This window comes from Puma concolor, chromosome E1 (genome assembly GCF_028749965.1).
Source record: "Puma concolor isolate L17-30 chromosome E1, mPumCon1.1.hap2, whole genome shotgun sequence".
Taxonomy (NCBI): Eukaryota; Metazoa; Chordata; class Mammalia; order Carnivora; family Felidae; genus Puma; species Puma concolor.
The window spans coordinates 58,703,491-58,719,870 of NC_141680.1; the positions used below are offsets into that span (position 1 = coordinate 58,703,491).

Here is a 16,380-nt window from a genome sequence, read left to right on the forward strand (position 1 = left end):
TTAAAATTGCTTTTTTTATTAAAAAAAATTTAACGTTTATTTTTGAGAGACTGAGTGCAAGCGGGGGAGGGGTAGGGGGAGAGGGAGACACAGAATCTGAAGCAGGCTCCAGGCTCCGAGCTGTCAGCACAGAGCCCGATGCGGGGCTCGAACTCACACACCGCAAGATCATGACCTGAGCAGAAGTCTGACGCTTGACCGACTGAACCACCCAGGCACCCCAGGATTTATGCTTTTGAAAAAAAAGTTTGTTTATTTATTTATTCTGAGAGGGAAAGAGAGAGCATGAGCAGGGGTGGGGCAGAGAGAGAGTCAAAGAGAAGGAATCCCAAGCAGGCTCTTCACTGTCAGCACAGAGCCCATGCGGGGCTCCATCCCACAAACTGTGAGATCATGACTTGAGCTGAAACCAAGAGTCGGAAGCTTAATGGACTGAGCCACCCAGGCACCACTGGATTTATGCTTTTGAAAATACTCTTATTAGTGGGTTTTGACAGCAAGCGAAAGATGTTCAATCCTCCATTTTTACCTGGAAATCTGTGAATCAGTATTTACCCTATTCTCATAATCTCAGAAAAACAGACCCAAAACACCCTTCACCTTAATATTTATTGAACAGCAGGTGTTTTCTTCCTGTTATCTTGCTGAATTCTGACAAGAGCCATTAAAGGTAAAGTGTGGTGTTGCTCTCTACGTTACGGACGGACGGGAAAGGACTTATAGGGTGAGAGAAAGAGGAGAGAGCGGCCGACAGCCACTGGCTCCCGAGGGCTCACGGGCCGCAATCCACTCTGCTGCGGCGGGAGCTGCCCCACGGAGGGTGAGCACCCGCCTGCAGGCTGCTCTGTGCACAGAGCAAGCACCTCCTTGGCTGCCTGGTCCCCAGAGTTGACTCCAGGTCTGGGGAAATCGTTGGGGAAGCAGTCAGAACTTCAGGGACAAATGAAATACTGTATATAAATCAGGAGAGAAACACAGAAGTAAATTAGTGGTTGCTTAGGCCTGAAAGAGGGGTTTCAGGAGAAATGTGGAGTTACCACCAGTGAGTTCAGGGTCTCTTTTGGAGATGATGAAAATGTGCTAAAATTAGATGGTGGTGATGACTGCACAACCCTGAATATACTAAAAACCACTGAATTGCACACTTTAAATGGGCAAATTGTACAGCATATGAGTTACATCTTAAAAACAATGATCAGAAATAAAACTTCCTACTGCTAACAGGACTGACCTATACGGGCATAAAATGGACTCATGAGTCATCTTCCTTGTCCGTTCAGAAAAACCTGAGATCTGCGATTTGCCCTAGCCAAAGCTGTCTTCCCAGGGGACCAGTGGGCATCAGATTAGCATGCTACCTGGAGGGCAGCATCAGTGTAAAAATTACACTATCTTACGGACTGTACAGAGAAGGTAAATGTTGAAGATACTTAATAATGATGATGATGATTAACCAACCAGACAAGGACACAAGGAGTTCCTCTGAGGAAGGACACATGAGATGAAGAATAAATTGAAAAGTAAATATAAGCAATAAAATAATGCTTTTATATTCCAACTGCAAATATCCCATTTTTCCACAAGCTTGCTGAGGTACCTGCAAGATTCACTTTTTCCCCTCAATAATTTTATTTATTTATTTATTTTGAGAGAGATAGGGGCGCCTGGGTGGCTCAGTCGGTTAAGTGTCCGACCGGCTCAGGTCATGATCTCACGGTTCATGGGTTCGAGCCCCACGTCGGCTTCTGTGCTCGCAGTTCAGAGCCTGGAGCCTGCTTCAGATTCTGGGTTTCCCTCTCTCTCTGCCCCTACCCCGCTTGTGCTCTGTCTCTTCCTCTCTCTCAAAAATAAATAAGCATTAAAAAAAAAAAAAAAAAACTAAGAGACAGCGAGCACGAGTGGGGTAGAGGAAGAGAGAGAGGGAGAGAGAATTCCAGACAGGCTCTTTGCTGTCAGGAGCTCAAACTCATGAACCACGAGATCATGATCTGAGCCGAGATAAGAGGCTCCGACACTTAACCGACTGAGCCACCCAGGCGCTCCAATATATATATATATATATATATATATATATATATATATATATATATATATATATATTTTATCATAAAACAAGAATAAAGACTGCTTCTGGGAAAAGGGAAAGTCTTTCATAAACACAGACTCTCACATAAAGTTCTGGACAATCTGGATGCGGGAAGACCTAATCTACGTGGACAGGGGCTGCTCGATCACCGCCAGGGCAGTTCACATCCTTGAGGCCAGGGGAATGAGACTCTGGGTCTGGCCACAAACTGCTCTGCTAGTCTCTTGAGGGGTGGGGGAGGGGAGCTGCTCCGCACCTAGAACCGGGCCTGAGCCCCAGCCCCAGGGGAACTTACTTTACAAGTCTTAGTGTGTCCTTTCGGATGTTGATCAGGCTTCTCAGAGTCTTCACAGGTTCTTGGGGAGGTGGGGCAGCATAAGGAAACTGTCGGAAGCAAAGTGAGAAGGCAGCATGTTTATAGAGACCAGTCACTGTCCCCGGCTGGTACACAGCTTCAAGGCTGTCAAACAACAGCTTTGGGAGGTGAGATGGGAAGGCGCCACTCTCCTAACTAAGTGAGGACACCCAGACCTGACATGTTAAGCGAACTTGCCCAAGGTCACAGCTAGTGGTAGAACGGGGATTCGATTTGGCGTCAAAAGGGCGAGATTTCTCTGCTTTTTCCATTAGATGCAGTTCATTTGAGTCAGGATTCAAAATGTGAGTAACTAATAAAAACTCTCACTGAAGTTCCAAATGCCAAAGGACATACTGTGGCCGAGTTAATCACAAAAGGCTTTTCCATCTGACCTGAGACGACAGGGAGCCAGACCTGCGAGGTTTTTCCTTCAGTGAAGCCACATGGTGTCTTCGGGATTTAGGGACCGTAAATAAAAGAGAAGCCCATCCTGTGTACAGAGCTGAGGCTGCAAACAGTGAAGAACAAATTTTCCCTGCAGCTGGTTATATAAAGCAGACTCCTTTAAAATGTGAGCCAAGAGCTATTTTGGGGTCCTAAGAGGTCTGTGCTTGCCCGTCATTTACCTTATGCTTTCACTCTTGCCCCATTTAGAGGGCTGGATTTGGAGTTCTGTATGATGATAATGTGATAAGAAAGGGAAAACAGTAGAAACGTTACGCGAGACTTGCTTTCAGACAGTTAAGAATGACTGTTCTAGTGTTACCTGGACAATCTACGTTTTTTACATATAATTCACAGAAAACCTACCAGTCTCTGTAGCTTGGCCAAACTGTGGTACTCCTAGGCTCTAAGAGTCTACCTCCTAGTGCTGGGATCAGAAAATAGGATACCCACATTATACTCTAATCGTGCCTTCACAGATTTTTGCTGAATGTGCTCTTTTTCTTGGGAAACATAATTTAACCCGCGGTACGTGTGATTTTATGTATTCAGTATGACTGCTGATAATTCACTTGTATGAAATGGGCCCCTTAAGAAAACACATTCAGGGGCGCCTGGGTGGCGCAGTCGGTTAAGCATCCGACTTCAGCCAGGTCACGATCTCGCGGTCGGTGAGTTTGAGCCCCGCGTCAGGCTCTGGGCTGATGGCTCAGAGCCTGGAGCCTGCTTCTGATTCTGTGTCTCCCTCTCTCTCTGCCCCTCCCCCGTTCATGCTCTGTCTCTCTCTGTCCCAAAAATAAATAAACGTTGAAAAAAAAAATTAAAAAAAAAAAAAAAGAAAACACATTCAGTCTACAATCATGCGCCTTCAGATTACCCACCTTGTGGGTGTTAGATAGCAACATTTTACTTTTTCATGGATACATTAAACATGTATTCTTTCAAAATACAGGGTGGTTGGCTTTTCTAATTATAAAGCAATACGTGTTCAAGCAGAAAATCTGAAAAACACGCAAAAACTACAAAACCAGCCATAATTTCAGCACTCAGCAACACCAAAGTTAACACTGCAGAATATGTGTCTCCAGACAGGCATCTATCCCCTCACTCATCCATCGGTCCAGCTCTCTGTCTACTTAGCCACCCATCTCTGTATCTCTGCACTGTTTCTGTGCAGAGATATCTATGCAGCCGTGCCCACTAATTTTTTCCGTTTTTCATTTAGAAAGATGCGGTAACCCTAACCCTAACCCTAACCCTAACCCTATAGACTTTTAAAGTCTATAATCAATCTGCCAATGTGGCTACACACATCAGAGACAGCACCGTACTTTCTTTGACCAATTCCATATTATTCAGTGCTTTCCATTGGCTTTACTTTTTCTTCTTCTTCTTTTATTTTTTGTTTTTGCCGATACAAATGTTGTGGTGAGTGCCTTGTCCCTACATTGCTGCATGCTTGTTTGATTACTTCTTTAGGACAAATTCCTAGAAGTGGAATTACTGGATCAAAGAGTAAGCATATTTTGAAGACTTTAAAAAATATTTTGCCAAATTGTTTTCCAGAAAGCTGATTCCAATTTTGCTCTCCCACTGGCAGCGTACGAGGGGGCTTTTCTATAGGAAAGCTTCAATTCTGGTTCAGATCCTCTCTGTGGCCTGTTCCCCTCCCCCCCCCCCCAACTTCCCTAGGCTGTCACACTAAAGGAATTTAAAACAATTTTAAAACAAGCTTAAGCAAAAAGTAATTAGGCGAGAAAATCCGACACAAGTGCTAGTCTATTCTAAAGCCAAAATAAATGACTTTGGGATTAAAATTTTTTTCTGGAGTAGCAAAGTTAATCATATTCATTTGCACAGGTACTTGGGAGTTATCCATAACTCCTGAGTTTAAAAAAAAGAAAAAAAAAAGGCGATTCTTCCTTCTTTCTTCACCTTTTACCCTCTATACCCCCCAAAAAAGAAAAACACAAGGAAAGTGAAAAAGAAAAACTAGTGCTCTTCGTCCTCCACCTCGAATAATCCCTGAGCCTCAATTCTCGGTCATAAAGGTACTGACCTCAGAGGTTTTGTCCGTCAGTCCCTGACCAGACCAAACTTAATTCTTTGTCCACTAGTCTTTACCTAAACCCTGTCTTCGTTATGAAAAGTGAAGCAGAATCCCAGAAACTGCACTTAGGCGTCCCTCGTGAGGCTGTTCAGTTGATGTACTCCAGGATGATGCCTGAGGAACAGGAAGGCATTCCATACGCCCATCTGGAGCTTGAGGCGAGAAGTCAGGAGGATATGCCCTGCAGAGGCTCGACAGTCTTCCTCCATCGGTGGGCCTGGTGGCATGCTTTGTCCAAGACAGAAAAGGCCACTTCTTCCCACTGACTGGGCTGATTGTGCCAGGGTACTTGTATCTAGTGGTCTTCCTTGTCACCACTCACTCCCGAACTCAATGGATGGTCACCGAGTGGATCCTGAGTCTACTATGTGCCAGGATCATGCTGGGTTCTTTGGATATTTCGTTCTTCATTTGACTTTACTTAATTGTGGTAAAATACACATAACATGAAAATTTTCACCTTCACCTTTCTAAGCACACGGTTCGGTGGCCTCCAGTACATTCACATGCCGTGCTTCCGTCGCCACCATCCGTCCCCAGTTTAAATACATTTTTGTTCAATAGGCTCAACACTGGGACACGTGTTTGCCATGCACACCAGATTGTAAAGTCCCGGAGGAACTCAAAAATTATGCTGGTTGATGGGATATGCTGGTTGATGGGAAGAAAGTCAGTCTTAACATCCTCACTTTGCAGATAAAGAAACTGAGATTCAAAAGATTGTCTGATTACTGAAGATCCAGGCCTAATAGCAGAATCAGGATTTGAACCCAGAACCAAGAGTTCTGGTTCTTTCTCTTGTAGCTGCCTCAGCTAGTGCAGGGCAAGCCTATGGGTTGTTCTGATCCCGGGAGTATTCTAGGAACCTGAGCAGAGTGTAGCAAGCCTGACAGTTAAACACTCACTGCAGAAGGTACCGCATCCTGTTCAGGTTCTGCAGGTTAGAGTCGAAACCCTGGATCACATCCTTACGCTTACTTAGCCAGCAGTACATACAAAAGCATACCTAATGCCACACTCCTTTTAAATTCTAACAGGAGTATCTAAGGTCTTCTCAGAGAAAAGCTTTCTTGGAGCACAGCAAGACAAACTCCTTTTGTTTGTAAGATCTAACAGCACCTGCAGGAGACACAAATGTACATTCAGGGTATGGCGGCCACAGCAGAGGCAGTCACTGCTCCTCTCCTGCCCGAGGTGCTCAGACGCATGGCACTGAGAGATATTTCTAGAGCACAGTGGGTTCCTCTAAACCATTTTCAAAGCACAAAGATGGGTACCCATCCATTCAACACTCTCGCTTCATCCTGAGTACTCCGTGCTAGGCCTGGGATTCAATGAGGGACCCGGCACACCTTTCCTGGTCCTGCTTGTAAGGGGCACAGAGCTGTGACAGCTTTTGTTGGGCCACTGCACTCACTGGCCTGCTGCTTCTGCACTGAAATAAGACCAAATCTCAGAATAATTTAAATCCCAAACACCTCATGTCCAGGATAGGAGTATGGTACAGTCTCAGCCAAATGAACCCTTTCAATGAGCCCCAGGGGACTACCAATCAGGGTTCCCTGTGAATACTGAGCAAGTTCCTCTTTGGCCTTTTATCCTGGTGTTCATCAGTTTCCTTTTACGTTAGCCTTACGCTGGCCAAGTGCCACCTAGTGACCAAATGTGGAACTGCCAGTTTAGACTCAACAGAAGCATGCGTTGCTGGGTTATGTGAGTGTGTGTGTGTGTGTGTGTGTATACACGTACAAAGTATACACACGTATATATGTGTGTGTGTATCAACCATATATCCTAGACTTCTAAACCATTCTAATTTTCAAGTATTTTGTTAAACCACCCCAACGGATGCACACATTTTGTCGTAGAAAATATGGTCACAAGGCATATAAGGTAATAGCATATCTTATTTTAGTTGTAAATTATTAGGCAATTCCCAGTAGTCTATAAAAAGGGCAATAGCCATTCATAAAAATAAGTAATTAACTTCAATAAAAAAGTTTTTAAGTACATAATTTGCTAACGTTTGCTATTAGATTTAGGCCTGATCAGATGCATACAGCCTCCCAGATTTGGCTGTGGGGGGGCTCCTTCAAGGTGGTTACTGTGTGCTTTGACATGCCCCCATTGTTTTCTGAGCATTTCCTTACTTTCTGGTACCACAAGATATTCCAGGTTAATCTTGTGTTTTTCTCTGATCCCCGGAATTGTTCCAAGGGGCCCTGGGGTTCTTTAAGAGAAGTCTACCTCATGCCATGACTTAGTCACTAATCGTTCACTAATGAACACTTGGTCTGTTTCTAGTTTTCACTATTACAAGCAGTGATGCCATGAACATTCCTTGGAAGGAATCTTAATAGAAAAAAGAAAAAAATAGGGAAGAAAAAAAGTGGGGGAGAAAAGCAAATTAAAATGCACTAATGCAGTTTTTATTTAGGAAAGCAAAGGCCCCAAATGCCAAAAACCTGCTTCCAAAGAGAGAGGATATTATTTTAGCCAATCTTCTATGATTAAAATAGAAAAGAACTCATTTAATATATTAGCAGTCTTGTAATATTTGTACTGAAGGATCAAGTAATAGTTACTATGGAAACCGACATCTGGGGTCAGACGAATAACTCATTTACAGCACTACAGAAACCCTGTCTTTTATAGATTTTTTGGATTTTTATATGTAAATGTCACCTCCTTTTTATTTGATGTCTGCTTATGTTCTCAGCTTTCGCTATTTCCCCTCTTCTCAGATGTGTAGTGTGTCCTAGACTCACCAGTGGGTATTTTTAGAATTGCGATGCTTTAGAACATTTTCTTAGATCGGTGTCAGGGGAGAACAGTTTAGTCTCGGCTTGAGTGCTCTGAAATGAATTTGCCTATTTACCAGCTGCAGCACTGAGACAGACTGTATTGTCCCTGCTATAGACCAGAGCATCAAATAAGCTATATTCACAGCTGTTAAAAACCCCTTTTCACGAATCTCCCATCCAACCCTCGTGGGGAGTCAATCACCGGTGTAGAAAGACTGGCGATCACAAAGCTGACAACATACAAGACACTCTTTTCGCTTATATCAGAAATGTGAGCGACACACCAAGAGGGTGTCACACGATGACCTTAACACAAAGATGCTCTGTGTTCAGGGTTGGTTACCAAAGGAATCAGTCCAAGAAGGCAGCCTATTTATAGTCCGTTAACTCTTTTGCAAGGTCCCCTGGCAGGAAGCACACAGGACCAATGGCATGGCCATGTGACATCACATCTTATGTTGACCTTTCCCAAAATATTTAAACCCTAGTATGAGTGTGCCCAATTAACCGAGTCTCTCCAATCCCTCTAACCGGTGATAAGAAAAACATGGAAAATCCACTGCAGAGTAAAGCATCCACCATGAAACCACACGGATCCAGGTCAGTGACCACTGCTATGTACTGCTTTGGTGACAAATGAAACCTACTCGACTTTCAGTTCCCCACTGACAGAAAGCCCTCGCCAAAACCAGGCCCCTCCCGGGAAGGATCAGGATAAAGCACAACCCAATCCTACTGTGCTCCTAAAATAAAAGTACCTTCCTGAGGATGAGCTGTTTTTAGATATACAGAGTTTTGCCTAACACCAGCTCATTTTAAGGGGGGTTAAAAGGGAAGTAGTAGTGTTTTATTAAAGCAGACACAGTCATCTTTTCCCTCCAGGCAAGTTGGTAAATAATGACTAATGGCCAGAGAAACTACTTTCAGACAAGCACTCCATTCCAGACGCCTGACTTCCGGATTGCATCTGGTCAGAAGACTCATAACCCAGCTCACAAATAAGAATCCACTTTTAAGCAAGAGATTTTGAGATGCCTGACACTGTATGGGAAGAATGTGTCCAAAGAGACAAGCAGCAGTATTAGCTGAAATAGGCATTTTAATATACAACACCTATTTCTCCCCCAGTGAAGCATGTGAATGTTCTAGTGCCACCAAACGCTAGCTTTCTGGTCATTTTTTAAAAATGTTTACTTCCGTATTTTTAGAGACAGCATGTGCACGTGGGTAAGAGGCAGAGAGAGAGGGAGACAGAATCCCAAGCAGGCTCCTCACTGTCAGCACAGAGCCTGATGCGGGGCTTAAACTCCCCAATTGTGAGATCATGACCTGAGCCGAACTTGGGACGCTTAACGGACTGAGCCACCCAGGCTCTTCGTTTTCCAGTCATTTTGAAACAGGCATTTTCAAGAGGCCAATCCCTAAGAAGGGCAAGAGGAACAAAGCCTTCTTCATTCCATATTTCAAAAAACAAAAAACAAAAAACTGGGGCGCCTGGGTGGCTCAGTTAGTTAAGTGTCTGACTTCGGCTCAGGTCATGATCTCATGTTTCTTGAGTTCGAGCCCTGCATCAGACTCTCTGCTGTCAGTGTGGAGCCTGCTTCGGATCCTCTGTCCCCCTCTCTCTCTGCCCCTCCCCCGTGCTCTCTCTCAAATAAACAAATGAATGAATGAATGAATAAAAAATAAACATAAAAAAAAAGCAAAACCAAAAAACTGTAAACTGCTCTGCTGTCTTTCTGTGCCCCCACTGAAATATACGGACTCTAAAACTATATAAATGAGGTCCAAGGTTAATCACAAGAGTTGTCAAGTCTCTTCTCACATTCCTGGAAAGAAAATATGCTCTTGCTTGAAAAAATAACAGTATGAAATACGGAAATAGTTAAGTTTATAAGCCAATCAGTTACAGGATTCTCATCCCTGGTGCGGTCTGGAGACTTTGGCGAGGCTATCTATTCACAGATATAGCCCTAGGAAGAAGGCCATTACTCTGAATCGGTGACCCTAATGAGATTTTATTTTCTTTAGCTAACCACAAGATATGGAAACCCCATATAATTCGAACTAAATAGCATACAATAAAAATCTATAGCTCATGTCTGATGGTTTTAATTTGTGAGTTATTAACATTACGATCTGTAGTCTGCAGCTAATTTAACAAGGTGATGAGCTCCATGTTGCCCTGCTAAAGTTCCAAAAGTTGTGAGAGCTCTGATTATTCTCCAGTCACTCCTTAGTAGCAGTGAATATCCAAGGTTCCATAACCCAACTGAACTACTTTATTTGGCTCATATGAAAGTCTAAGCTCATTCAAGTACTGTATATAGTGAAATCCAGCAGCTAGAACCGTAACTATTGTCCTGGATGGTGAGTCTCAGAGACAAAATGCACGTATTACAATAAACCATGTTCAGAGTCCGGCCTAAAGTTCGATTTTTGTCACTGGCTTCCCTCTCTTCGTGGGATCCGTCCCCGTCTCTTCCTTGGCTTCCTACCTGAGATCTCTGCACCTCTCCGTGTCTGTCATCTCTCAGCCTGTTCTTGCAAATCTCCACTTCGTCAGCCACACGCTTTAACATCTCCAATTTTCCTATTCCCAGCAACCGTGTCTCTATGGCTCTTCCTCTTTTCACCGATTTCCTGCATGCTGTGAAGACCCTGAGCTTCCGACTGTATTTCAGGGCTTGTCAGAGGTGATTCCAGTTCATCAAGAACAAACAGGTGTCCCAGTGTTAACCAAAAGCTTCCTGAGACTAAAGACGGCCAAGTTCCAAGTTGAACCATGGTGGGACAGAAAGATGGACACAACGGATAATAATTCCCCAAGAAGCACTATGCCATCGCATCTCCCAACACCACGAATCTGACTCCTAGGTTTGTGATTCGTGGCCATGAACACAGAGATCCTTTAAGCGCCGGATAATAATCTGTTCGGAAAGCACAGCCCCATAATTAAGTGGGCAGTCAAACGTACAGCACGAGGATTTGGTGGCTGGCTTCTAACAAATAAATTATGGAAAAGGAAAGGCGTATAGTGGGTAAACCTGACAGATCCCACTTGGACCAAGTGATCAAGGCCACCATCGCCAGTAGTAAGTCATGAGCTATCAGGTACCTCTGAGGTGATGCGATCAGAGGAGCACTTCCCTCTGTGGTACTCTTCCCCCAAATCTGCGCCTTGGTCTAATTACCAGAAAACCCAAACCAAGGGAAGTTCTAGAGAATATCTAATGGTACATCTCAAAATTGTCACGGCCGTGAGAAATAAGGAAACACTAAGACGCTGTCACAGATGAGAGGTGACAACCAAAGGTGATGTGGGATCCCGGATTAGATTTGGGAACGGAAAAGAGACATGGAAAAACTGGGGTGGTCCTAATAAAGTCTGTAGGGTTTTTTGTTTTGTGTTTTTTTTTTTTTTTATGTGTGTGAAAAGAAAGCTGGGTAAAGTCTGTAGTTTAAAATAGTAATGTACCTATGCTAATTTTTAGTTGGGATAAATGTACCATGGTATGTAAGAGGTTAACAGTAGCAGAAGCTGGAGGAAGGGTATTATGGGAATTCTCCACTATCTTTACAATTCTTCTGTAAACATAAAATTATTTCTTAAACGAATGTTTATTTTTGAGAGAGCGAGTGGGGGAGAGACAGGCAGAGAGAGGAAGAGACAGAGGATCCCAAGCAGGCTCCACACTGACGGCACCAAGCCCAGTGCGGGGCTTGAACTCACGAACCGTATGATTATGACCTGAGCCAAAGTCGGACACGTAACCGACTAAGCCACCCAGACGCCCCAGGATAAAATTATTTTTTTTAAATAAGTTCGGGTGGCACCTGGGTGGCTCAGTCAGTTAAGCATCTGCCTTCAGCTCAGGTCATGATCTCACGGTTTGAGTTTGAGCCCCACATCAGGGTCTCTGCTGTCAGTGTAGAGCCTGCTTTGGATCCTCTGTCCCCTTCTTTCTCAGTCCCTCCTCGGCTCATGTGTGCATGTGCGCGCGCTCTCTCTCTCTCAAAAACAAACAAACAAACAAACAAACAAACACACAAATGGAAAGTAGAGGATCTCAAAGTGGAAGGTGCAGGTCCTGGCTCGTGTACTACTGGTTGTGTACTTTCAGATAAATCACTGTACTTCACTTAAGTAAGTCTCCATTCCTCACCAGTAAAATATGCCTCACAATTTGTGACATTAAAGGCTGTATTCATCAAGGGCAGATTAGGAAAACAGAAATCACACTGGTTACTTTAACAGAGAGAATCTATTCTAAGGCACGGGTTAAACAGGCACTGGAGAACTAAAACACGAGAAGGGGACCCTGAGCTGACAGAGGGTGACCTCAGGAAGCAGCTACCTCCCCTAAGGGCTGGGAGAACAGAGGAGAGAGTGGGGGTTATCAGATCCCAGAGGCCCTGTGAAGCTGGGCTCAGACTGCTTCTTCTTTTTGGATATAGCTGACAGAAAGAAATTGAAGATGACACAGACCAAAAGGCAAATATTCCATGCTCATGGATTGGAAGAATTAATATCGTCAAAAAGTCCACGTTACCCAAAGCAATCTGCAGATTCAACGCAATCCCTACTAGACTTTTGAGGTGGGCCCTTCTCTTCCTCCAGCCCTTCCAGCGCTCCCTGTTGGTAGAGCCTGGCAGGGAGCAGCGGGTAACAGAGAAACATGACCCCTGGATGCCAGTTCCAGCCTCTGGGGTGGTTAGGGGCCAGGAGACAATAGCTTAGCTATTAACTGTGAGATAGTTTTGTAGACAGTAAACTCTGCCCACAGGTATTTATTATTATCATTACTTCTATGAAGTGCTTAGGCTCACTGCGTGTTCTCTTTCTTTTAAAAAATATTATTTATTTTGGGGGGCGCCTGGGTGGCTCAGTTGGTTGAGTGTCCGACTTCGGCTCAGGTCATGGTCTCGTGGTTCATGAGTTCAAGCCCCGCACCAGGTTCTGTGCTGACGGCTCGGAGCCTGGAGCCTGCTTCGGATTCTGTGTCTCCCTCTCTCTCTGCCCCTCCCCTGTTGGTGCTCTCTTTTTCTCTCTCCAAAATAAATAAACATTAAAAAACATTAATAAACATTAAATAAATACTATTTTTTATTTTTAAGGCTGACAATATACACTTCTAGTGTTTATAGCATTTAACATTTTATTTTTTTAATTTTTATTTATTTTTTCAACGTTTATTTATTTTTGGGACAGAGAGACAGAGCATGAACGGGGGAGGGGCAGAGAGAGAGAGAGAGAGAGACACAGAATCGGAAGCAGGCTCCAGGCTCTGAGCCATCAGCCCAGAGCCCGACGCGGGGCTCGAACTCACGGATCATGAGATCGTGACCTGAGCTGAAGTCGGACGCTTAACCGACTGAGCCACCTAGGCGCCCCCCCCTTTTTTTTTTTTTGCATTTAACATTTTAGTGAGTAGAATATATGGCTAGGAACTACATTCTATTCTATTCTTAGAGCAACCTTTACTGCAAAGCTTGCTTATCACTGTTCCTTCTATAGATAAAGCCTATGTCTGATTGACTTCTGTAATAATCAGGGCTATTTTATGTGATTGACCTGGTAAGGCCACTTGAGAGAATGCAGAGAGCGTGCTCCTTAGGGATGCTGGTATGTACGTGTAACCAACTGTTGTTCGACTCAGAAGCCTTTGACTTTTATAGAATTTGTGGAACAGCTTCATGACAAAATAAGGCCACTATGCATCCCTTTAAAAGCTGAAAAAATTAACCAAAATTTTCTTTGAAATGCAACAACAAGAAGCATAGTTTCCCGTAAGGTGGGGTGGACGATGACAACAGGAAACAGAGGTGAGAGTGTGTACGCTTGGCTTCAGTAGGTTTCAAAGAAATTTCGAGGAAATTCCTCCAACACAGAGGCTTTAGTTTCACTGCCGAATACCACAGCAGTTCTTAGCACTCTGGTTTGTCAAGAAACAGCATTAAACAACAAACCACAAGTTCAAGTGCTTTAGTGGCACTTTCCAAGTCAGCAACACTGATGTCATAAAGCGCCTTTCTCAGGGCTTCTGTGAAACTGTACAATTCACGATCACGTCCTCTCTGTGTGGTCTGTGTCTGCTCTTCCTGCGAGATTATAAACTGGAGGGAGAAATCCATGTTAGAGTTGTCTTTGTATGGCCCAGAGTGATTAGACCAGAACACGGACAAGACAGGAGGAGGGATCTGTAGAACGAATACAAGAGTAAGATCTTCAGAAAAGCATGTGTCCACGGTGGCTCTCAGGATTCTGAACATTTGCCCCTCAGGCTACGTGGCAGGCTGGCACAAACTGTTCACAAAATAACTGGACAACGCGCACTGCCACGTGTTTTTTAATAAAGGTTTGTGGGGCAACATTTATTAAGTTTAATGAGGCGTTACGACCCTCCGGTCCTGCCAGTGAACTGTGTGCAAGACTGGAGAAGGAAAATGAAATTATTTAACGAACTGATGGCAACACCAGGAGCTGGAAGACCCGGTTTCGTGCCTTGGTTCTCGCACTTACTGATAAGTGAGACCTCGGGTGAGTAATTTATCGTCTCAGCCTCAGTTTCCTCGTCTGTAAAATGGGATTTACAGCCCTGTCCATCTCCTAGGGCGATTAAAACAAATAAGAAATGTTTTAAAAATCATACAGTGCTATGAAAATACTGGTGATCATTAGCGATCACTGTTAGTGATAATACTGTCTCTTCTTTAAAGAATTCTACCTGTAATGCAATCGTGGACACAGGCATACTTCGGAGAGATTGTGGGTTCGGGTCCAGAATGCTGCAATAAAGCAAGTCAAACGAATATTTTGGTTTCCCAGTGCATATAAAAAAGATGTTCAGGGGCACCTGGGTGGCGCAGTCGGTTAAGCGTCCGACTTCAGCCAGGTCACGATCTCACGGTCCGTGGGTTCGAGCCCCGCGTCGGGCTCTGGGCTGATGGCTCAGAGCCTGGAGCCTGTTTCCGATTCTGTGTCTCCCTCTCTCTCTGCCCCTCCCCTGTTCATGCTCTATCTCTCTCTGTCCCAAAGGTAAATAAACGTTGAAAAAAAAAAAAATTAAAAAAAAAAAAAAAAAAAAGATGTTCACACTATGCTGTGGTCTCTTAAACATGGAATAGCATTCTGTGTAAAAAAAACAAAAACAAATGATGTACATACCTTAATTTAAAAGCATTTTATTGCTAAAGAATGCTAACCATCTTCTGAGCTTTCGGTAAGTCATAATCACTTATCCCAGATCACCACAGCAAATATAATAATGGAAAAGTTTGGAATATTGTAAGAATTACCAAAATGTGACAGAGACATGAAGTGAACAAATGCTGTTGGAATGTGCTCGACGCAGGGTTGCCACAAACCTTCAATTTATTTATAAAAAACTCAACGTGTGCCAAGTGCAATAAAGAAGCACAATAAAACGAGGTACGCTTGTGCTTAGAAAAAAGGACGTACAAATGAAACGTCGGCAACTCGATCTCCCTCTCTTAACTGTGGATCCCGAAGCACTCGGAGTAAATACAGTTAGGATGCATCTCACTTTGTTGTGACCCAGGAGAATTATTCTAAATGTGCCACTTACTCTATTGGAATTCTAACTCCTGGCAAGAGCAAACTCCCAGGGAGGTACGGAAGTTCCTACCACAGTGACTGGTGGGCTCTTTGAGGTTCTCAGCTTGTGATTAGACGGAAATGGAAGAAGACACTGGCTGAAGTAAAAGGAGAGTTAGGCAAGCTCTCCTCTTGCTGCGGCCCTGGCGGCCGAACACACAGGACTTCTGCAGCATGACCCCAAACAGTCATGAACCAACGAAGAAAACAAAGCACAGGTCTGGGACGAACAGCTTCTGTCCTGCAGCGAGACACATGCACCCGTTGCTGGGGAGCTGGGATTAATGGCTGTGACCGAGGGCTGCCCGTGACCGAGGGCCGCCCGTGACCGAGGGCTGCCCGTGCAAAAGCCAGGCTGACCTCCCACCCCTCCCACCACCACACTGGGATCTGCGCCTGTCCACAAACAGGGGCTCCCTGAGCTACGTGGAGAGCAGGCCTGAGAGAGAACGCTGGCATATCTATGAACCCCCGCTCCCTTCCAAGATATATTCTTTTTTTAAAAATATTTTATTTATTTTTTTTCAACGTTTTTTATTTATTTTTGGGACAGAGAGAGACAGAGCATGAACGGGGGAGGGGCAGAGAGAGCGGGAGACACAGAATCGGAAACAGGCTCCAGGCTCTGAGCCATCAGCCCAGAGCCCGACGCGGGGCTCGAACTCACGGACCGCGAGATCGTGACCTGGCTGAAGTCGGACGCTTAACCGACTGCGCCACCCAGGCACCCCGATATATTCTTTTTTAAAGTCAGGCTTATTGGGGCGCCAAGGTGGCTGAGTCAGTTAAGCTCAGGTCATGATCTCACGGTCTGTGAGTTCAAGCCCCTCATCGGGCTCCGTGCTGACAACTGGGAGCCTGGAGCCTGCTTCGGATTCTGTGTCTCCCCCTCTCTCTACCCCTCCCACGCTCATGCTCTGTCTCTCTTTGTCTCTCAATAATAAATAAATGTTAAAAAAA

The 16,380-nt window shown here is 44.4% G+C and overlaps 1 protein-coding gene across 7 annotated transcripts in view; it reads right to left on the bottom strand.

Moving 5' to 3' along the window:
• RNF157 (ring finger protein 157) overlaps positions 1-16,380 on the bottom strand; it is an 84,020-nt gene that overhangs the window by 26,613 nt on the left and 41,027 nt on the right. For all 7 annotated transcript variants that reach the window (XM_086688113.1, XM_086688108.1, XM_086688114.1 and 4 more), the window contains exon 3: positions 2,382-2,470. In XM_086688113.1, coding sequence (XP_086544239.1) covers positions 2,382-2,470 — 89 coding nt within the window. The remainder of the gene's footprint in view (positions 1-2,381; positions 2,471-16,380) is intronic.